Consider the following 24,002-nt stretch of genomic DNA (forward strand, 5'->3'; position numbering starts at 1 on the left):
CTCATCTTGTTCATGAAATATTGACAACATGAAAATAGTTGAGGCTGTTACATGTACAGTACACCTTTCAGTTTACTTGGGTATGTGGTAGCTGTAGTTTTTGTACATCTGTTATGTGTTGTATAAAGATAAAGAGAAAACTGAATATAAAGAAATTTTTCATGTTAACAATTAATACCATGCATAGTCTGTAAATCAAGGGTTTTTTGTTAATTTTTTTGTTGTATCTAGTTTAAAATTGAACACGTGCTCTCACTGACAACTTGAGCAAATGAAAGAGTGAATTTATTTTCCTTTTTAAAAAAAAATTATTACTTGCATGCCTAGAAGTTAACATTACAAGAAAATATGTTGTGATTTCTTTGTTTTTTGTGTCATTAACCTTTTTTGTGTCATCTTTGTTGTGTCAAGTACTTGAGAAATGTTCATTAACATCTAATAAATTCTGAAAAATAATCTGACATTTTTCAGACTTGCAAAAATAGAACTGTAACATTTTAGGAGAAGATAGGAAAAAAGTTAACAAATGTTTTCCCAAAATTTATGCAGGCATTTTTGTCAGTGAAATATCCATAATAACTGGCAATTATGGGCATATTTTTTGTAAAATAAATTTAGATTCTCATAAAGCATGTGAGAATCTAGTGGTAATATTTTAGTGCTAGGCTTTTGCAACAGATGTAGAAGAGAAAGACTCTGCATTTTGTTCAGTGTAAGATTTTTGGAATCTACCATTCTCTCCAATCAGGTGAATGTGTAGTGAGCACGTGCACAGGATGCTTAAGCCTTTAAAAGAATTTAGTTTGCTTTAAGTGCAAATGGCAGAGTAGATATTTGATAATGTACAGATAAGCAAATTTATTTTCAACATATTTATTTGATTAATAAATTGTTTTTTGAAATGGCAATTGTATGTTTTTTGCAAGGCACTCTGTCCATACTGTGAGGTTTGAAGACCAGATCTGTGTACTTCACACCTTTTTATGAGTGTGTATTTCAGTTTTCACTGTCATATTTATATTTTAAAATTCCATTTTCCATCACTGAAGTCTTGCAGGAAGCTACAGCATAAAGACAGGCTAAAAAGTGCAAGAACAAGGTTTATAGAGCTTATGGGACTATTTACAGTTTTGTCTTTAGATCAAATGTGTATTGCTTTTTACATTTTAACCCTCTATAAATATTTGATTATTCTCTGCAATTCCAGGGCAGCTGAAATTCTCTACTCCTTGGCTTTAGTACAGTCCAGTAAATCTGAGATGAGTGTATTTCCTTCTGTGGATAACTATAAATTGCTCACAGAAGCTAGGAGGAACCTTGGACTCTTCCAGCATCACGATGCTATTACAGGAACAGCCAAAGATTGGGTAGTTGTGGATTATGGCACCAGGTAATTTATTATAAATACATAAATCCTAATTTCCTTCTGCATTTTTAGAACTGTTTATTTCAGACATACAGATTTGATACAGCAACATATTCCACTGAAAGTGTAGAGATGCTCTACATGAGAAGTAGATTTGATTCCTCATGTTCTTAATTTATGAAATATTTTTTAACTCTCTGAGTAAGAATTTGATGTTCCAACAGTATTTTGATATTTCAAAAGGTACACCTATTACTGAGATTTCCTTAATAATAGAATTTTTCTGCAGCCAGTAGGAGAACTTTTTTATTTTTTTCTGTCATAAGCAATGATCAAAGATGTGCTATTTTAATCATGTATTCCTTGGAAAATCACACACCCTCTGTAGCCTACCTTTCTTAAAAGTGGGAAATCTTTTTCGTGTTGAAAATCTTCTACTTGTCTGTCATTGTTTATTGTTTCATCTGGGGGTGTTTCTGAGAAATTATTCTGCTGCATCTTCATAGAATTCTTTTTAAGAACATTGCATGTTATATGTATGTCTGTGTACACATACTTGAATTATGGGTTTGTTCAGAAAATCATTTCATACTGGAATGTTAGAAACTAGAAAGTTTGGTTAATTGAGGTGATGATGGTAGACTGATGATACAGCATGTTCATTAAATAAGTAGTTTCCTTAAATGCATCTAAAATACTCTTTCTTATTTAAAACTATTTCATGACAAGTATTTTTAAACTCTGTATTTTTGATCTACTAAATCATAAGTCTTCACAATGCACTTAATCATGACAGGGTGAAATAAAGGTTTTTTTCACTTTACAGAAAAAATTATCCAGCTCTCTGTATTTAGAAATATGTGGATATCTTGGTAATTTTTAAAGTCTATATTTTTCATGTTTCTCTTAATCCCGTGTTTCCGATTGTTCTCGTAATCCTGTGTAAACACAGTCTTGACTTTGTGACCAATGTTTCAGGCTTGTCTTCACTATAGAAACTGAAAATCAAATACATAGATTGCAAAGTTATTCCTAATCTTTTCTAAGATTACCATTTTGAAAAAGTACTTGGTATTCTGAGGATACACCTTTGGTAGCATACTGAAGGAGATGTACCTCACTTTCAGTATGCAAGAAGAATATAACTCAGAACGTTTCTGCATTTTTCAGGCTGGTCACCCATTGCAACTAACTATTCTTAATTTTATGCTACATTGATATTAAAAATTTTATTTATTTTTCTGCAACTCATATTTTTGAGTGCTTTAGTGTTTTTAAATTTTGATGTTACAACACTGAATAAAAGAAATTGAAAACTAACTAAGATTTTAAATGTTTTAACAGGCTTTTCCATTCAATAATGAACTTGAAGAAAGTGATAATTGACTCTGCTCATCTTCTTATCCTAAAGGACAAAAGTGCTTATAGCTATGACACAGCAACTCCATTCCTGAAGATGGTGAGCTCTCTTCCTTGATTTATTCAAAAAATAAAATGTGAACTATGTCTTTTCAATACAATTTGAGTAGCCCTGGGAAACATCAGAACAAAATTTGCAACTAATGTCTTCTCAGAAATGTGCTACTTATCACTATTCATATTAATTGAAGATATTAGATAGTAAAAAGTGAACATGCCAGCAGTTGATGCTGAAAAAATCCCAGGCAGCTAAAGGAAAGGGACTTATTTTGTTCCCCTTTGTGGGTTAGATAGTAAAAGCAGGTGTTCTGATTTTCTTGACATAAAGAAATATGATATACATATTGGTATATATGTATGATATAAATATGTAAGTAAATATATAATAGTATGCATTTGACCTCATTGTAACTTAAGCAATGTGGGAGGAAGAAAATTTCCATCCCTAATAGAAATCTAACCTTAATTTGCAAGATTAGGTCTAGACAATAACTTGTGCTCTTTTTCCTTCACTAAAATTATTTGAAACAGGAATGTTTAATGGAATGGATGATAAATGGATGATCCAGCAGTGGATACTCATGTATCATTTTGAGATCTATTTTACAATGAAAAAAGCCTTGCAGAAACACACTTGCTAATACAATTTCCTTTCAGAATTCTTAGTTTCTTTGCTTTCTGAACAAAAATCCTCTTCTGTGATAGCTAGGAATTTTTGGGTAGTCAACTTAAGGGCATTTACCCTGAAGAGAGACAAAATGAGATGCTTTAATTTCTTTGTGCATAAACACAGCAGGTTTAAGACAGTCTTTATAATATGATTATCTCACGCTTCTGACATAATAAAGATGGCATACATTCTACTGGTTTAGTTGGGCCAGGTATGTCATATCTTGAACTACACTTCCAGCCACATGTATACATTAAAAAAAAAGTTAAATTAGTTCTTTATACTTCTTACGACTTTTATACCAATATACGTATATATATATTTATATATGCTGCATGTGTATGCTATGTGCTTGTGTGTCATGAATAGATAAATTTTTTCCTCTTTGGAAAATGAATATGCACTTTGATAAAGTAGGAATATTTTGGAGGCACTCATGGGATGAAGATTTTACTCCTGCACTGAGTTACATTGCAAGACATTGCAGCGTTGCATTTTAGTAAAATTTTGTTGTCCTTGTTCTTCATCAGTCCAGATTAGTACCACTGCATTGTAGAAGTACTAATTGCTGTTTAAACTGTATATTGCCTAGAGCATACTAATTCAATAAGCTATTATTACTACTGTGAAAGCAGAAATTAAAAAGGAAGTTCTTATTTAAATTAATTTATTGTGACTATATAAAATAAAAGATCAGATGATTAGAAAAGCAGATTAAGATTTATCTGTATGTCACACAATAACTGCAGCATTTAGTACCTCTGCTATGCACTGGATATAGCAACAAAAGCTTTTTAATGTGGGATTTGTAGACTGCTAACAGGAGAACTTCAGGATACTTACAGAATCTTTGCAAACCTTTAGCAAATTGGAAGTTCAGAGAAGTTCATTCATTTTGGAGCACAGATTGTGGTCTTTTGGTGGCTGATGGAAGCTGACATCAAGAATTGTTCAGAGATGGGCAATCAGAATGAATGTCAAGAGAGTTGAGAAAGACAAATGATGAAGACTCTGAGACTGAAAGTGGCTGTTGTTTTTGAGGGGTGAAGAAATCAAAAACACTTAGAGGAACAGAGCACAAAACCATAGCAGCAGCATTCCAGCAGGTACAACCAGGAAACATTTCCCTTTCGTGAAGGCAGAAAAAATTAAGTTGGGAATAAGACACTATTGAAGAACTCCAGAATGACTGGTGAACTCCAAATGACCACTTGCACTTTTTCTACACTTCTTAATTATTAGTTGCACACAATAGCATCATATTTTTCTCAGTTGGTAACAGCATACTTTGTAATTCTTGTGTTAAGTTTTACAAACTCTACACTAGTAAACAAAAAGAAATCACTTGGAAGGCAATACACTGAAAAGTAGAAGACACTTGAAGATCCCATAACGACCCAGCTTTGGTTGGATCATGGATGACGTTCAAACTGTAAAAGTAAATCTGCAACCATTACACAATTCATGTACATTAGTCTTCGTTCTTTCAGTGCAGAAGGAAAATTTTAATGTAAATGACAATTTTAATGTAAATGACAATTTGAAAAACATGATTTTGCGGATGTTTTGAGGAACTGAGAACTCTGCACTTCAGTTTCAAAGTCTCTACTGGTCACCATTGTAAGAACTGACTGGAAGGCACTGTGAATCATCAGTTTGGCTGTTCTCTTAGGCTTTGCAACAGTGACAGCAATGTCTTGCCTCTGCTTTCCCTCAGTGGAAGTGAGCCCTGTACCACATCACACCCCAAAATACTTTTTTTGAAACTTTTCTTTATGGACAATATAAGGTAACAATGAGAGCTCACAGGAGACTACACAGTGAATCCTTGTAATAAGTGCACAGGAGTGTAGTGTTTCAGCATGTGAATGTTAATAAAATGTATAAATAACAATTTATAACAAAACTTTATAGCAAGGGAGATTTAATAAAAATATGTGATAAGTATTGCAAAATTTGAAGGAAGTTAGTGATCATAGAGTGATCCTTGTACACAAAAATAAAAACACACGTGTAATAATTTGATAATGGAATCTAATAAGAGCTTAAAGAAAAACAAATATTTCCCAGTGAATTGGTCCAAGTGAGTTCCTTTTGTCAGTGTGAAGTATTTAGTTTATTAAAGTTTGTGGCTTGCCATCCTCAGTAATGTGCTAAAATAAATAACGTGCATAAATGGTTTATGGTGTTGTTAATGTGGTTTTGTGCTCCAAAAAATGCATGTAATTAACAAAATTCATATTTTGTCCATTGAAGTGTATTCAAAAGCAAATTCAAAGATGTTCTCTTGTAGGATGATGTTCAGGCTTCTCAAGATTCTTTGCCACACAAGACAGTTATAAAGCTGACATTGCAACCAAGGTAAATAATTTACATATTACTCAGTGTCTGAGATTCTTTCAGCAGTGTGTGTATTTTCACTACCTAGTAAGTAGTTTTTATGCTATTTCCTTTTGTTTTCCTTTACCTTTTCAATTTTTGCTCAAAATAGAGCTAAGAATTTTAAAAAAATAAAGAAAATTTAAAAAAATTAGTCTGGCAGATTATGCTAATATTATTATGTCTAATTGAGAGAGGACACAGTGTGTTAAAACTATAGGCATTTCTCACATACCACAACTGAAGTATTCTGTTTCTTTTACAGCATCATAATACTAAACAGATTGTGCTTGAGAGAAGCAATAGAAGATTCTAATTAAGCAGAATTACAGATGCCTCAGTTAACTCTGTGAACAAAATATTAAGTTTTCATAAGGTGTAAAAATCACAATTTATTAATATTGAATTGTCTTTAAAAATCAAGTAGTAAAAAACTAGGACACTATTCTCTCCAAACTCCAAATTTTCATTATATTAGGAGGGGTTACTTTTTTAGTTATATGTAGTTGTAGAGTATTCAGCTGAAACTGGCATACTACTATGCCATGAACACTCAGTATCCCACCTGAAATAATGTATGCATTCATTTAAAGTGGCTGATCCAAATCAAGTGAATAAGATATCTGGGTATGAGAGCTGCTGTGTGTATAAATCAAATAATACAAGATTTTGCTTACAGAACAGAAGATTTAATTTTATTTAAAAACAGTGAGTGCTGTTTTTGCTGATGTTAGAGTTGAATCCTCTAGTTCTAGCAAATGGCAAGCTAATTACATACTTGCCTAATTTGTGCAGGTGTCCAACTATTTAACTGCTACTGTTAAAAAAATATAATTAAAGCCTTTGAAAATGTGAGGGAAGTTTAGTTCTTGTGACCTTTTGGGTGAAGCTGTCTTCAGTCCACTAGCAATAAATGAGCATAATGTGTCTAGTGTATGATCTTCCCTAGAGCGTGCTTTTTTAAATAGAACTCCTCCTACTGGAGTGCATCTTATAGATGCTATTATTATCTCAAACCTTTCCAGAATGGCCAAGAACTCAATTGCCTATTTATTTAACTAAAATATTTTAGCTTTTCAGAATTATCTCCTCAGGTTTCTTCACTGGAAGAGGATTGTGTATGTAGTGTATAAGCACTTGGTTGGAGGCAAGTTATGAGGTAGACTTTCTTTGCCATTTGAGGATAGCTATATTGCCTTTGCTTTCCCTACCTAGGTTAGCTGTTGAAATTTTCCCTGCGCCCCTTTCATCCCCTAATACACCTTTTTTTTGCATACAGTGTTCCACTTTTGTCTCTGCATAATATGCTGAGTAAGTTTTTCCCTTTTTTGGTCTTAAATAATTTCAGACATTTGCCTTTTTTTTTTTTTCCCCCCTCTGACTTGTGTATTAAATAGATATACATGACATTACCATTAATATTATTCTAGCAGACTACTAAACTGGTCTTAACTCACTAAGAAGATGGTACTAGTAGGAAATAGCTAACTTTATATTGTCTGTTATTGTGAAGATACCATACAGTCATATAAAGTATGATATACATTCCAAAGACTGCAATCAGAAATATGGGGAAAAGAATGAGAAAGGGGGAAAAATCAACAGAAAGGCCGAAAAGATCATAAGAGAATATTGATATTACTGACTTAGCCCTGGGAGTTTTTTACATCCTTTTCTGGAAACACTTTGAAAGTGTACACTACTTCTTGTTTTGTTTGTTGTTAAAATTTTCTTTTGAGTATCTATTTCTTAAACTATTTTTCTTATAAAAATTAACCTAGTCTCTTTAGGCTTCTCACTTTATCTCTGGTTGTAGTCTGGATACTAACTGTGTTACCAGTGGGAAAAGTGGTATGTAAGCTGACACTGTAACTACTGGTTAAATCTAGTATGTGATTACTATGATTGCATCTGAGTTTTTTTGTAGCATTTAATGAAAAATGCTATTTTCAGTAGAAGCTTAAACTCAATACAATAAATCTGTTATTAAGAATCACTATGCTTATAAAGCTTGTAAGAAACAAACTGCTTTTTTCCATTTAAAATTTTAGGACATCAGCAGATTCTAAATCCTGATTTTCACCAAAACTTTGTTACTTGCTTATCTTCTGTTCATAATAGTCTTTATTGTTCACCAGTATATAATTGAATCTCCAGATTTCTTTCCACCAGTGTGTTCTAATATGTCATTATATGGCATAGAAATTAAACCAGTGTAACTGGCAAGGTGTTACTTTTCTTTGATTGGCTATGTAGCTTTTTGTATTTTGCATTTCCATGTCAGAATTTTAAAAAATGTTTGTATTCTAGCTTGGTTATTCTTATGTAAGTGTGGTTCATATCTCATGAATTTAGAGGGACACTGCTGATGGGAAGCTCATAATGGCTTTTCGAATCTCAATTTTTCCCCCCTTATTTTACTGATTGTAAATATAAACGACTTTTTACAGGAACAGAGTTGGTAGTGTGCTTTTTGCCTCTTTCATCCATCCTTCCTTTTGGTTCTCCAGTTAAGTGTTGTCTTCACTGCTCATGGAAGTTGTATTTAGTAGTGAAAACTGATCTGACAGACTGTACAGGAGAGCTACAACAACTCAATTACATGGAAAAAAAAAAAGAAAGCAGGAAAAGATCTATATTGCAGTTGGTAATGTTCTAGTATGAAGTATTTCCTTATTGTTGTATAGTTATTGTTGAGAGTTATCTTTCAAACTGCTTCTAAGCAGGTGCCACCTGTACCCTATTTGGTATTGTTTCTGCCCCCATGTGAGCATCTCTTCTCTGTAGTGCTGTTGTGATATATCTTTATGAATCCATATGTTTATTTTAAAAGAAATGTGTTAATTTTGATGAAATATGTATACAAGGTATTTTAGATCTAAACTTTGACTCCGCCGCGTCAGGATGACTAAGTGGTCTTAGGATCAGGCTTTTGAATTTGAAATTATGGAGTCTTTAATTACATAAATCCCTTTTCACTGATAAATGAAGTTGCATGCTTTTTAAAAAAATTATTTATTTCAGCTGAAAAATGGAGCTTTCACAAGATAATATCCAACTAGATACAGAAGTTCTTCAGTCTTGTTCTGAAGTTTAAAATTACTGCATGTCTTAGAGACAAGCCCACTTAGAGACAGACACTTGGAGACTGTGCCGATAAATGGGATGTTGGTTCATATTCTGTGACTAGACAGTTATTTAATATAACAATAGGTTTTCAAGAACAGTCTGCCAGAGGTCATACTACCTGAATGTGCAGAAGAATTGCACTCACTGGACTTGGTGGGTGGGGGATGTGTTTATACCTCTTGTTGTCCAGGTTAGGCTGTCAGCAGCAGATGAAGGGCACACTCAGTGTGAGGGGAAGGGTTTTTCAGCTATTTCTATCTGTGCAGTTTTCTGGAGACAACATTTCAGGGGAGCATGATACACAATAAAATGGCTGCATTGACTGTCTGCACCAGCTTGGATCTTGTGGTGGTCTTGTTTGGCACAATATGGTGAGTCTTAGTAAAAAGGCCTAACAATGGTGATTAGGTCTTATCTCTTCTTCCCCCCTTTTGTTTTAAGGCTTGAATCCAGGCAATTTCAATACTGAGCTCCACTGCACTCTATCCTATTGGAACTGAAGATACTATGGCATTGAAAAATTTTTAAAAATCATCAATTTAGGGTTATTTGTAGTGCTAAACCAATTATTCTTATAATTTAATCACAAATAACTTTTGTCAGTTAACCTTAGAGGAACAATATGATATGATAACCTTCATATCAGGCCAGTTTTATAGCTTAGCAGACATTATTTCCACTAGCTGAAATATTTAGGTTGCCTCGAGGATTAATAATAGGAGGATACACTGTAAACAATTATTTCTTCAAAGATCTGTCAAAGCAGTTTAGTGATATCCACCTTATAAAAGAAAATTTCCTTTTTTCGAATAGAGGATACAAAATAATCTGGGCTATTATCCTTACCATGAGCAGGTTTTGGCATAAAGTTGTATTTAATAAAGTTTCGGCATAAGTTGTGTTTATCCCATTAGGTCCAAAATACCTGGGGTTTTTTTGAGAAAGAAAATCCCAATTTACCTCTATAATTTTTCAAATTGATAATATTTTCAAAAATTCACTTGGCAGGGTATTCACTGCTTTCTCAACATAGCACTATCATGTAGAAATTAAAGCTATATTGCTAACTTTAATGAGTGATAAAAAATAACATACCAAATGCTTGATAGAGCCATGTGTATGTTACTGTATTTGGTTGGATGACTACAGTAGATATAATTTGTCTAGGAAGGAAATTTTATTAGTCACATGCCATAAAATGCGTCTTTGTGAGTTTAGAATGTGACTGGATCAGGGTAACACTCTTTATTTGGCAACCTTTGCTTTAATGGTGATTTTTTTGTTTCCTTTTTCCCCCTTTAGATCTATGTTACCTATTTTGGTACAATCTATCTTAAATTTAGCCCAACGTACTTATAAGGAGAAGACCCTCCAACAGCATTTTACATTTTAATAATAAACATCTTAAATGCCTTTTGTGCTTGCATGATTTCAGAGGCATACGTATTCCTAATTATACTCCAAAACAGCTGGGAAAAAAGGACAGTTGAAAGAAAGGTATTTTCAATTCTCAATGAAGGAAAAAACTAAGTTTAAAGAAAACAGGAAAGACTACCATAACATTTAAGATGGGTCCGTAATTATTTGTGGCAATTCACACATTGTTAATATGTACACCTGTTCCCCAGAGAAGAAAACTGATCTTGAAAAGGAAGCAAACAAATGCTAACCAAACCAATAGTTTTAAGTTTTAATTGGATGCAATAGTGATCGTAATATGCACATCCTTGTGTTTTTGTTTAAGTGAAACCTCTGTATTCGTATCTTTCAGGAGGATGGACTGGATGAATAGTGATTTAGTCAAGCCTTAATACTTACTAGTTCTATTAAGAAACTATGCTTAATTAAGCTCTTCTATTAAGCTCTTCTATTAAGCACACAGTAGTGCAAGTAGGTGACAAATTAAAAAACACTTTAGAGGTGATATACAAAGAGCCTGCACTTTCTGACACCCTGGCTGCTTAGGTTGAATACATCCTAATGATCTTTTGAAAACTACTACTTTGAAGTGTTAATCTCAGTGTTCAGCTGCCTGATAAATTTACTAGATTTCAGGTGACCTGTAACTGCCAGGAACATGTTTTGTTTGTAGTAAAATCAAGATCATTTTGACTAAATTGACTGGGTATTTAAAAAGCATTCTCCTTGGTGGTTTTTTTTTGTTTTTTTTTTTTGTTTTTTTTTTTTTTTTATGATGGAAGAGCTGCTGCAGAGGCAATTAAATGCTTGGCTGACTCAGGATAACTTAGATGTCTGAATTTTGAAATGTCACTAAATATGAACTTGAAATATGTATTGCAGAAAAAATCATTCTGGTAGAAGTGGTGTTCATTCAAAATGAATAAAAAAGCATGGTACATTCATTCTGTTTTTTAGGTGGAACTTAGCTGTGCAACTATCTTTATGACCAAACCAGCAACCTCTCCATTGAGAGTCTTAAAGAGACAGGAAGTGAGGGGTATGGAAGTGTTTCACAGTGCCTTGTTCTCTTTATTCTCACTCTTTGTGTAAGGTCATAACAGTTTTTAATAGGTTCCCATATTTTCTGTGCAAGTTTTCTACTTTTTTTGTTAAAAAAAAAACCAAAAAACTAAAAATCTACTATGTAGAGGCTTATCTCAGAACTGGCTCCAGGCACTGGTAGTTGACATCTCTTTAAAAGTTTTATCTGTAAAGTCTAAAACCAAAACAAATAAGATAAGAGGTGAATGCCTGGATTTGTTAAAGGGCCTTAAAATTAAAGGGTGGTACAGTTGTTGAGGTACGATCTATTTTTATTATAAAGAAGAAAAAAGCAGCTTTGATTTTCAACTAATTGTACTTCAAAACTTTTTGTGAAATTAATTTTAATTTTTTTAAAACTCAGTTTTTGAATGCTATACTTCTGAAGTATAAGCTATTCTAGAAGTTGTTAAATTTTCTAGAAGTTGTTTAAATATTCTAGAAGTTGTTAAATTTTAATATTTAAAGATTATTTTTTAGGGTGTAAAAATTCTTAAACATCAAACTTTTTTTCAGTTTTTTGTCTGTCTTACTGTGCATGAACCAATGACAGTCTGTTCTAAATGTTTTTGTTTACTGACTGAAATTGGAAAATTAAACCATTTGCTGTTGCAAAATTTAAAGTAAATAAGTTCACAGTTTGTAAGATTCATAGAATCTTTGCAGTTTTTCTAAATTTCACATATTTGGTCCTTTCATTTCACTGCACAGAATATCAGCACCTTTGTTGGGGTTTGCAGTACCAGTACAGTGAGACAGTGAAGGTATTTGATGCTTCAGCTGCCATTAAAAAAATTAGAAAATTAACATAAAATATGGCAATTAAGTCTTACAATAAATTTCTGGTTTCTTCTGAGGACACTGTAGTGGAAGTATCATGAAATGCAGAAGGAACAGGTGAACTAAACATACTCTAGGGGAAGGAAGAATCCTGAGCTTGTTTTCAAAACACTGAAAGTGGCCATTATTAAAGAATATGGTGGTGAATGATTGAACACAGCTGAAAGATCTGCATTGTATGCATGTATTTGTTGAACCAGTTTTAGAAGTAGATTCTACATATTTTCTGTTTATTAGTACATTTGTGTATTATTTCTTTTTTTTTTTTCCAGGCACTGGCCCCTTCAGCCTTTTTACTGGAGTTACCTTGAGGCAATATTGTAGTTAGTCCAAGGCTCTCAAGGCACAGACTGAAGTGATATGAAATACTTAGAAGTCTTTCTGCTCTTCTGAACCAGATTTTTTTTCCCTTCTAAATGCAGATTTATAAAGCCTGCACTACAAGAGGAACAAGGAAAGGATTTTAGTGAAGGTACTTCCTGATCCTGAAAAAGTCAGGGGGCTTCAAGCCCATCTTGGACCTCAGAACATCTCACAACTTTGTGGTAAAAGAAAAATTTAAAATAGTGCCTTTGGACTTAATCCTTTTATCCTTAATTGGAGAGTAGTTATGTGCTCCAGATTAGGATATGTGTGCCACTACAATCCATCTAAATCACAGGAAGTATGTGTATTTGGCATATGTAGTAGGTGCATAACATTTGAAAGTCTTGTCTTAGGTTGATGTTGATTTTTTTCATGTTCTCAAAATATATAGTTCTTGCTGTGCTGTTGTCTGTGTTTTTTGTGAGTGATGTTTTCTTGAGGGTGTTCCATGGTTTGTTCTTGAGAAAGCCACACAAAGGTCCTGTTTGCTGTGAGAGTGGAGGGATGGATTATGTGCCTATTGTCTGCCTAATTCTGTGCCTTTTACATGAGCAATGGATATTATAAAGATTTCTCTGTCGCGTTATAAAGGAGTGAATTCAGAGGAATGCATGTGAGTGAGTTCTCCAACCTTTATTTATGAGTCTGCAGTTCAGATTTGGGGTTGTCATTAGGAAGGGTAATCCTGCAGTGGTTTTGAAATATCCAGCTAAGATTATGGGACTTTTTTATAAGTACAGAATCACTGGTTTAATTTATTTGTATGTTAATCAGAACGGTAATACATTACTGCTCTTAGAAATAATATGTAATTTTAGTATTACTCTATTTCTAAACTACACATTTATTTTCAGTTGCTGTCATAATTATGGCATTATGTTGTGTTAGTTGCAACTCTACTGAAGTAGATTCTTCTGAATTTGCTTTTTGATAGTATCTCTTTATTTCTTGATGTCACCAGTTGGATAGTATAATGAAATGTTGATCCCTGGATAATAGATTATGTTTCCACCTTTTTCCACCTTATGAAAGCAACACAAATTTATGTTGTATGCTGGTAATTTGGGGTTAAGATTACTATCCTACTAACTCTAATGCAAGATATTATTCATGAAATGCAAAAGATGTATTCTTTAACAAGAGGGGGGAATACTACTATTTCTTCATATATGATCATATTTTATGTTATATATTCAGTATTAATATTCTACTCTAGAAGGAACATTTTAATTGGATTATAGTTTGCTGCTTAGATGTAGATTATTTTGTTGTTGTTTTTTTTTTTTTTTTTCTTGTTACATCTGTGGTGGTATTGATGAATTTATAAGAAGCTTGTCTGGATGTAATTAGAATTATTTATTCTATTTTGTCAGGTAAACTGAAAAATCTCATTAGACTTTATCCAGTCAATTTAAAGACCCCTGGGGGAAAGTATTGGAATCTTCTTTGGGGGAAGAACCTGCTTTTCCCTGACTTAATAGAAAACTGTTTGTTTAACTTGTTTTTTAATAAACCACCCATATTCCCATTGCCCCAGATTTTGTGTTTACATCTGACACTATATCTGAGAATATAGGTCCTAATCAAAAGCAAAAGAATTCTCAATTTAATTAAATGTCTAGGATTATACAGGTATGAATGCAAATGGTTTCAGTATCTATTGTATCTCAGAGGAGGTATGTTTAATCTCTAGCAATTATTGAAACAGTTTAAATATAATTAGGTGTTTCATATGCTTCATATGTTGCTTTGATCTTAACTTTCTCCTACCTTCACTCAGTTAATAGACAGACTTGCTGGTTGCCTAACTGTTTTCTAAATGTTCATTGATAAATGTTTATTGGTAAATATTAGATACCATATATTATTCAAATTCTGTCCTTTGGTATCAATTTGAGTAGGGTGGAATCTTTTTGTGCAAAGGGAGGCCAAAAAACAAGTAGGGAATTATTTTGGTAAGATACTGAAGTCACAAGTTATTTTCTTTTCTATCTGTCATGCTAACAGAGTAGAATGTAAATGGATTATAAAAGTTGATGTCATACTGGCGACAATCACTCTATATAGGATTGGTATGTAAAACTGTCTTGGTAAACTGGAGACATTATTTCATAATTGAAGAAGCAGGCAAGTAAAAGTATTGCACATCAAACGGAAAAACAATGTTTGGACTGATCACATGGACATTAGTGAAGGCGAAGAAGACTAGGTATGACAGAACACGAAATTGAGAGAGGTAGTTGTATGGTGTCAGGCGATTTTGCTCTTGGATAATTTACGTGGAAATGTTTTCTGTAAAATGAGGCTGAAACAGTGTGCTATACTCAAGAGAGATGAGGACTTCATCAAAAATACAGGATGACACATTGGAAAGGGTTAACAGGAAAAGAACAGCACTAAGTCAAAGAAAGCAATCAAAGTGATGTTGAAAGAGCATCATCTGTTTAGTTTGAAAATGCTGATAATAAGGACAATAAATTTATAAGTGCATACAGATTTGTTACTAACAGTCATTGTACATGCAGTGGAAAATGGGTAGACATAATTGGGAGAAATGTTTAAAATAAATAAAAATTCAATCTTTTATTAGAAAAACTTGTGCTTGAGCTACAGAACAATATTATCAGATTTGGACTTTTTCAAGACTAGTGATTGCAGCATTTTTCAATGTTTGCCCTACTGATTTCTCATTTTGTTTAAGAGGTCAAGCAAAACCCCTCCTAGTCCACGGGGGGTTTTGTTAATATCTAGATTTTCCTTACTCTCTTCAGTTTACTTTTGGGAGTCATAGCGAGATGGGTTTTTTTCTTTAGTATCTAACATGACCTTAGGTTATAGGACAGTCTGTTCTGTGCATAGACTTCTGTTTGACCAGGTGGAATAAAAGAGGTAAGTGGACTGGTTTAAGGCATGTAAGACCTTCCAGTGATCCTAAAGGCTGCCTGATGTTTATGTAAGAATTGCTCTAATGAGAGAACGTCTCTGCTTAGGGGGGTTGTGCACAAGCACAGCAATTTATGTTTTGTTTGTTGTACAAGAAAATGGAATTTTCCGTTCAGGACAGAAACATTTTTTCTTCTGACAAATGTTATTTTGTCACTTGGCAAATCTGCTGTAAAAGCTGGAGTGGTTTTGTATCACTTTTGATGAAAGTTTGTCTGAGTGTTAGGTATTTTAACTGTTTTATGCATTAAATATTTGCAGAGTGGTGTTTAGGGAGGTTGTGGAGGTCTTTTTTTTGGTGATTTTTTTATTACTATTACTGTAGGTAGGTTTCAGATGTGGTGAGGAGTTTTGAGCAGTGCAGTAACTACTAGTACTAACTGTAGATTTGTAGCAACAGATCAGTTCTCTGTAGGAATGCAAAGGGTCCAGAAATTTCCTCATACTGGAAAATCCTGCATTTTCCCTTTGCCTCTCTATGCCCCTCCCTCTCTTCATCCCCCAGAAATTCTGTTTCTAAAAGAAATATCCTAAATCCCTAACATCAGATTTCTGTAAATTAGTGGGTATGATTTAACACTTGAAGTGTATTTTTCCTTCTGGGAAAAAACCCACAAAAACCTCTGATTTATCTACTGGGTATGCTGATTTTGTTCTCTTTTGAAATATAAACTAGGGAGAAAATTATTTTTGTATTATTGGACAAGTATTCATGCATATCTGTTCCAAAATATATTAAGTAATTCCTCAGGGGCTTATGGTGCTTTATCTCTGAATTAACTGACAAATTGATTTTGATTTTTTTTCTTTTTTTTTTTTCAGTAGAGTTTCCCGCTATTGATTGGTATTATTGCTGCTATTGAAGGTATTTTCAGATGTCACTGATAATAGTTTGAGGTACACAGAGATATAGTTCAGTATTTACAATAACATATAATAGGAGAAGTATAATCTAGGTGAAATCATGAGAATATTTAACATTTGAGAAATAGATATTAATTTCAAAGAGGGGGAAATAAGGATAGTTTAAAATACCTGCAGAGTCGAATTTTCTTTGAAATGAGCATGAATTAGACTCCAATACCTTCAGAAAGTGGAAGATATTGGTCACAAGATTTGCATGCATAAGGGTTTAAATAACTTTGTCCAAAACTTTTTCTGTTGTCTAAATTTCGTACAAAATTAATTTTAAATAGAACTGAAAAGTGTCCTGAAATGCTGTGAAACACACAGCTTCTGAAGCTCAATTTAGTAACTGAGAGAAGAGCTGTAGGAAAAAAAACATTAATCTGCTGCCAAGGAGAGTGTCACAATTATGAGACTGCACAGTTGGCTTTTGATGTGTTTTGTTCCTAAAGGAATATTAAGAACAGACCATCAATTGAGATATTGGAAAATGCCTAATTTCTGTATAACCAGAGGAACACTATGAACAGATAATATCTTGAAAATTGTGTATATGGAATTTATTTTCAGAACAATTATTTTATAGGCTCTATAATTATATTTTATAGGTCATCTTTAGTAATTCATAGCCGAAAAGCATACAAAATGGATGAGGGGACCTGTACTTAAAATATTATGTTGTTCATATTTTTGACTGAGGAGGCCTTCACCAGGGACCATTAGAGTTTTGAAAAGAGCTAAGTAACTTGACATAACTGTTTTTTTTTGTTTGGTTGGTTTTTTTTTTTGTTTGTTTGGGTTTTTTTTACCTACCAGTTTGAGTAAGTATTCAGTTTTCCTTCTTAAGCAAAGGGAATCTTTATGGTTGGGTTTTATTCCTATGTTTTTCTCCATTTCCCTCTACAGCAAGGAAAGAGCTTTTCAAATTACATGGGAGTAATTTTTCTGCTCAAGTTACTTATGGTTTTATTCTGTATTAAAAAAAAAAAAAAAAAAAAAAAAAAAAAAGAAAAGAAAAAGAGGAAACTAAGTATCTAGATGTTTTCTTGGGCTTCAGTGCAAGAATCACAGAAGTGTTTTCTTCAGGGCAGGCTGTATATATGTGCACAATGAACAGATAAATGCCTGGTTTAAATGGATCATCTTGATTATTTTTTTTCCGTGTACCTCTATCCCTAAAGACATGCACCTGTGTAATGGCAATTCATGGCAATTTCTTAGGATTCTAGTTTTCTTCGACTTCTGGGGGCATTTTTTGTTGAAATTCCGATATACATCAGATGTCTTGTAGTTTCGATTTTTTAATGGTGCTTTTGGGAGCTACCATGGCAAGAAGTGCTTTATGCAGTGCTTTAAATATTAAGCCCTAATTTGTTTCCATCTCATATAAATCAGTGTTCAGTAATTAAACATTAGGACCTATTGACTCTTCTACCATCTTTCAAAGCAATTTTTCTTGCAGTTTTAAGATGTGTAACAGTTTTGATTCTATTTACCCTGTGAGATGATGTTTTTTAGAGAATTTCAGTTTTGTTTACAATTTTAAAGTCTAAGTCTTATCAAAGTCCATCGACAGTCAAGAACTCAGAATACATTTCTAGCTGAATTGTAGTTCCTAACCCACCAGCCTTTCTGGTGAATTTTAACATATGTAGTTACTTCAATTCCTTTTCTCTACAGCATAGGGTATTTTAATCTGTTTTCATTACCCTCTCTTGACATTTTCAGAACTCACATGCATCTATTTGTTCTTATTTGTTCTTCAGTGGAAGACCACTGATATAATATATAATTTGGCTTCATGGCTTGTATCTTTTCTCAGTTTTGGGTGTACATGTTGCTTTTTTTTTTTAACCACTTAGGTGGTTTTTACCGTGGCCTTTATGGGAGAAGAGTGTAAGAAACTAATGAGCTTTGAAGGTCTTGCTCATGTAACTGCGATAAAATTGTGCTTTTATGTCCATGGAACTAACTTTGATGAAACCATTTATAATGGAAAATGCTCCAATCCATCTCAGAAGGTTTTCTGGAGAAATTTTAGTAACATTGGTTAGTCTGAGCTAGAGTTCCTCAAGGAATTGGTTCTCCAGATGTATTTGAATAAAGTTACTCTGTTGAGCAATGAACGCTGTTGTCTTGAACTCTGAATCCAAGTGCCTTGAAGAGGTGGGTTTTGGATAAGCTTTTATCATTGATGATGCTCTGACATTTACTAGTAGTGAGTTGTGGTTTCTCACATTAGTTGAATGCATCTCTTGTGAAGGAAGGATGAATGAACTTCAAAATAAAGTGGTAATTATGGTAATTGTGTTGCAGGTGTTACCAGTAAATGTGTGTATGTACCCATATGTTTATGCACACTGGAGAAAAAGAAAACAGTGATGTTTTGAAATAATGAAGCTCTTCTATTTAAAAGAACAATATTCTTTTAGGAGGCAGAGATTAAAGTTGTTCGAGATCTAAATCTTTATTCATATTTATGTCTGTAAATAAAACTATAGCAGTTTACATTTTTTCTTAATTAAAAAAAAATTTTAAAAGTATTTGAAATAAGAAGCAGGGGGGTGGGTGGGGAGGGGCATGCTCCAGCTTTTGCTGAAAATGTTCCACAACAAGTTAAATCTTGTACTACAGGAAAGACTGGTCAAAATATTCTTTGATGCTTGTATATATACATTTATTAGGGTTTATTAATGCTATTTATGGTAGATTGTCTAGGAAAAGTGGTCATAGTGTATGACTAAAATATACCTGTTTTGAGTTTCAGAGACCCCAAAAAGTATGGGGTAAAAGAATTCAAGATATACCTTTCCAAAAGTATCTGAAAAGGTGTCAGGATTTGCTTTTCTTAAATTGAAGGTATTTGTGATGCATCCAATCTAGGATTAAGAGCTCAAATCTGCAGTAACTTCTCATTTTTTGATGTGCTGGGAGCAGTAACTCCTGCTCCCAGTGTAGAGGTGAAATATGTGGTCTCCGTGTGAGTGGTTTAGTCATGGTTTTTGTACCAATGCAGTTTATTTTAACATAGTTGTAAGATTCTTAGATTTCTTGAACAAACAAAATAAATTAGGGCTGACCCTTGATCATAATGGTGCCCCTAAAGTAAAATATTTCAGATAAAATTTTTCATATGAATTTTACCAATAACCATTAAACCCCTTCACTCTTCAACAGAATGAAAGATCTAAACTTTAATAATTTTATTGGTGTTGTTGCCAAAGACCAGTGACCTGAATAATGAAAAGAAAATATTTGCTTGCTTCTTCTGAAAGACAGTAATATTCGTGTATTTTGCCTTAAAATAAGGAGTAGAAAGCCTTTAAATATTATGAAGTTGCTCCTCTGTGTAATGCAACCACAGTGCATTAAGAAATTATACTCAGCTTTTTTGTGTGACATTCATTGCAATGACATAGCTTAAGTGAAGTCTAGATGTTTCTTTTCTTTTTTCAAATATAATCTACAAATTTTATAGTGGGATATTATTTAAGGGTGGGAATTGAATGGTACTTCAGGAGTAAAGTGTTAGTAATTGCATTAGTCAGTGTTTTTGTGTAGACACAAGAATTATGTCTTATTTTGTGTAACTACTACAGTCCTCCTGAAATAATATTTTAAAACAAAATATTAATGTCTAATCAAAATTCCTGCATTTCAAGTGCTGAAAATCTGCCCTGTCATTGCTAGCTTCCTCTGACTATCTCATTACTCTACACAGTCATAATGAACTTAAAATACATGATTCAAAGTTTAAAAATGTATATATTTTGATACAACAAATTTGTTTAATCCAAAATCAAATTAAAAAAAAAAAGTAGCCTGATGAAATATAATATTAACACCACAGTTCCTAAGATCTTTTGTTATAGGTAAATCTGTCATGCAAATAATTAAAATTGTGAAATATATTTGTACCTCTGGAAAGGTGAACAAAGTTCCTGGAAATATTTTTTGCACAAATATGTTCTTTGCTTGGCAGATAATTTAAGTATAATGAGGATGTGTAGTATTAAGGAAGAATTATTATATGCATAAGGTCTCCTTTTACTTGGAGGCATAAGAATTGAAGAATTCAATTGTATAAGGAGAATAAAGAAAAAAAGATCTGGTGTTCTGCTGATGGATGAGAATGAGGATTCATTTTGAGCTTTGGGGTTCAATCATCTCTTAATCTGTATTGCTTTTGACAGAGTTCTTAGCACACTTTTTTCACACTACATGATGAGTTAAAAAAAATCTTCTCTCTTCCTAATTTGTAATGGGTTGAGACTGAGAGCAGAATTGATTTAGCTAGGTTTTGATTCCACTAATGTTATTAAAAAAAACTCCAAACCAAACCAACAAAAACACCTATCAATATTAACCAAAACATTTAAATTAAAATCTTACTTTGAAAGAAGGCAGTTCCAGATAAGGAAAGTGTAGAGGAGGTTCTCAGAAAGTCCTGCACATGTTCTTAAAGACTCTGAAAGCTGACCCTGAATATGGTTAACTATTATATTGTTTAGTAATCTTGGAGTCTTTAGCATGAAACAGGGCAAAAGAGAGCATCCAAAAGCTTTTTTGTTTGTGATTGCAAATACATATTGCAAATCATTGGTATACTTAGAAGTCTTGTTTTAAACAATACTTCAGCTCAGGAATTTAAGGAGTTGAAAATATTTTTTATGGGAAGCTCATTTTATATATGGCAAGTAATCCAAAGGTTCTTGATATAAAAAGCTAATAAAGCCTCTTATTTTGTTTATTCAGCTAGTGAGAAGTTGGAGTTGACCTTTCATTTCTGACTGATTATGAGGTAATAGGATAGCAGTGAAGCTCTGAGAAATTTACTAGCCAAGTTTGATGTAGGCAAATGAAGGAAGCCAGTAAAAAGGGAGAAATTGTGGCCGGGTCAGGATTCTCAATGAGATTTGTAGGTTGGGTAGATGGAGACAATTCTAGGTGAAGTGGTCTGATCTGTCAAGAGGGGGTAATTGAATTCGAGGTTTAAGATGTGAAAGCAAAAGAAATAAAGCCACAGACAAAGCCCTGAGAATCTGAGTGGAAAATGCAGGGTAGAGAACAAGGAGAATCTACTTAGAAGAAATGCAGAAGGAGTGAATTGATAAGTAAGAAATGGATCTTATGGGAACTGATGAAAGATCAGATCCCATGAAGAAGTAAACTGCTCTGCAGTGGGGAGTGTTAAGGGGGTTGAGGATACAGTATTCGTTCTGCTGTATATAGTTAAGAAGATATCAGAGGCTTTGTCAAGAGCAGTTTTTGTTGTAAAAGACTTCTTTTAAAGGATGACATGAACAGAGGGAAATTTCAGGGAACAGTTGTAAATACTGCCTTCTTTGAGCTTGTCAGTGAAAATACATGATGTACAATGATAGATCTACAATTGCATGAGCCACAAATGTTCTAGTATTATTTTGTTTTTCTATACAATATATGAACTTGTAATAATAAAATAGATATATAGGCTAATAAAGTCAGTCTGTTCAGCTCAAGGCTGATTCTTTTGGTAAGTAGCATAATCTATGTCCAAATGTAATAAAAGGCATAAGACTGTGGAAAAAGATAGTTATTCCATATGTACTTATTAAGAAGATATGTAAACAGTTGCCATAGTGAATGATACTAAATTATAATTTAAATAGTTTTGTACTTTCCCTTATAGGAAAGAAACTAGTTCCTTTAGTGAATATATATATATGTACAGTCAGTTTTCTTCATTCATTTTTTCTAAGCTGTGTTAAAAAAAGCAATTGTGGATAAGAATTTGATTGTTCAGCCTGAAAAATACATTTTAATCAAAATACATTTGATGGTGCTTGCAACTGTTAATAGCAATTCTTCAGCAGTTATAATGGGGAATAGATGTATTTTTAAAGGAATTTTCAAAATTTCTCGGAGAAACAATAGCATTAAGAAAAGGAGATCTGCAAATAATTGATGTTAAATATCCATTGTTTCTTGGTAATGTTCTGTATATTTTTTTGTTGTGGATTGTACCTGTTGTTCTAACGTTGTTTTAATCCTCTGTACGTAAAATTTATGTGCAGTAACATTAAACCTGAAGGAGGAAGCTTGGTTGCCAAAAGATAATTAAGTAAATATATTTTTTTCAGATACCTTTTGATATATAATCCTACGGAACAAGAGCGATTTTCAGTGGTTTCAGTCCATGTGAATTCACCCAGAGTTAAATTATTGTCTCCTTTGGGAAAACCTGTTCCTGTCCAGATTAGTGCTGTTTGGGATGGAGCAACTACAGTATCACATGAAGCCTATCAGGTACTCAAGTAAAAACATTAAAATATGTTTTTTGACAGATACTGTACCTTCATAGTTGAAGAAGATGGAAAGTGTACTTCATATATTGGCAATTCTATTCTCTACAGATAATATTCTTAATTCAGTCATTTTTAGTAAAAAAACCAAACCAAAACAACAATCCCCCCCAAAAAAGTCAACATAAATGTATTTAGCATTAATGTTTCTTAAACTGATAAGCTGTTAACAACTGTTTAACAGCTTTTGTGATACAATTTACTGCATTTAAAGAATAAGTATTTGCAAAATGCTGGATGTGTGTCTTTTCCCCTCACTTTCTCAATTGAGCTGCTTCTTCCTTCAAGTGCCAGTCTGTACACACAGCCACACAAGATGTTCTCAAGCATTCCAGCTGGAAGGTCTGGTATGTGCAGTGACTTAAGCATTTACATTCAGATGTCCTCTTACTTTCCAAATACTCAAACTGGACAGATAACTTCAAGCCCACCTCCTGTTTGTTGTTTGAAGCAAAACTTCTGAGAATTTTTGAGTTGTACACCATTACAGAAAATTGTCCTCAGTGATCATGTTACACATCAGAAATTTATTTAATTAAATTTTTAATGATACAGTAATAGTGTATTACTGTAATAGTAATAGTGTTATAATAACATAAGCTTTCAGGCTTATGTTCCCTTTTGATATAGGAACTTAGTTCAGGGTAATATTTCTGTGAAGCTAATTCAATAACTATCTCTCAGTGGTGTTCCAAAGGGATAACTGTTGTGGGTAAACCCTGCTAAGCAGCTCAACCCCACACACATGCTCGCTCAGTGGGGTGGAGGATAAAGTTGGATGGGTAATGATGAGAAAGCTCATGGGTAAAGCTGAAGCTGTGTACACAAGCAAAGCAAAATGAGGAATTCACTTACTGTGTCCCAAGGTTGGGCAGGTGCTCAACCATCCCCAGCAGAGCAGGGCTTCATCACATGGAACAGTGACTTGGGAAAGCAAACACCATCACTCCAAACATCCCCCTCTTCCTTTTTCTTCTCACAGTTTTTATTGCTGACCATCATGTCACGTGGTCTGGAATATCCCTTTGGTCAGTTGGGATCAGCTGTCCTGGCTGTGTCCCCTCCCAGCTCTTTGGGCCCCCCAGCCTTCTCACTGGTACAGCAGCAGAAAAGGCCCTGATGCTGCATAAGCCCTGCT

The 24,002-nt window shown here is 33.4% G+C and overlaps 1 protein-coding gene across 3 annotated transcripts in view; it reads left to right on the forward strand.

Annotated features, from left to right (window-relative positions):
- MAN2A1 (mannosidase alpha class 2A member 1) overlaps positions 1-24,002 on the forward strand; it is a 113,819-nt gene that overhangs the window by 52,853 nt on the left and 36,964 nt on the right. For all 3 annotated transcript variants that reach the window (XR_010745910.1, XR_010745909.1, XM_066339861.1), the window contains exons 10-13: positions 1,208-1,390; positions 2,711-2,825; positions 5,749-5,816; positions 22,643-22,808. Coding sequence is in view for 1 of the 3 variants with exons in the window: in XM_066339861.1 (XP_066195958.1) it covers positions 1,208-1,390; positions 2,711-2,825; positions 5,749-5,816; positions 22,643-22,808 (532 nt within the window). In the remaining 2 variants the exon portion in view is untranslated. The remainder of the gene's footprint in view (positions 1-1,207; positions 1,391-2,710; positions 2,826-5,748; positions 5,817-22,642; positions 22,809-24,002) is intronic.

This window comes from Sylvia atricapilla, chromosome Z (genome assembly GCF_009819655.1).
Source record: "Sylvia atricapilla isolate bSylAtr1 chromosome Z, bSylAtr1.pri, whole genome shotgun sequence".
Lineage (NCBI taxonomy): Eukaryota > Metazoa > Chordata > Aves > Passeriformes > Sylviidae > Sylvia > Sylvia atricapilla.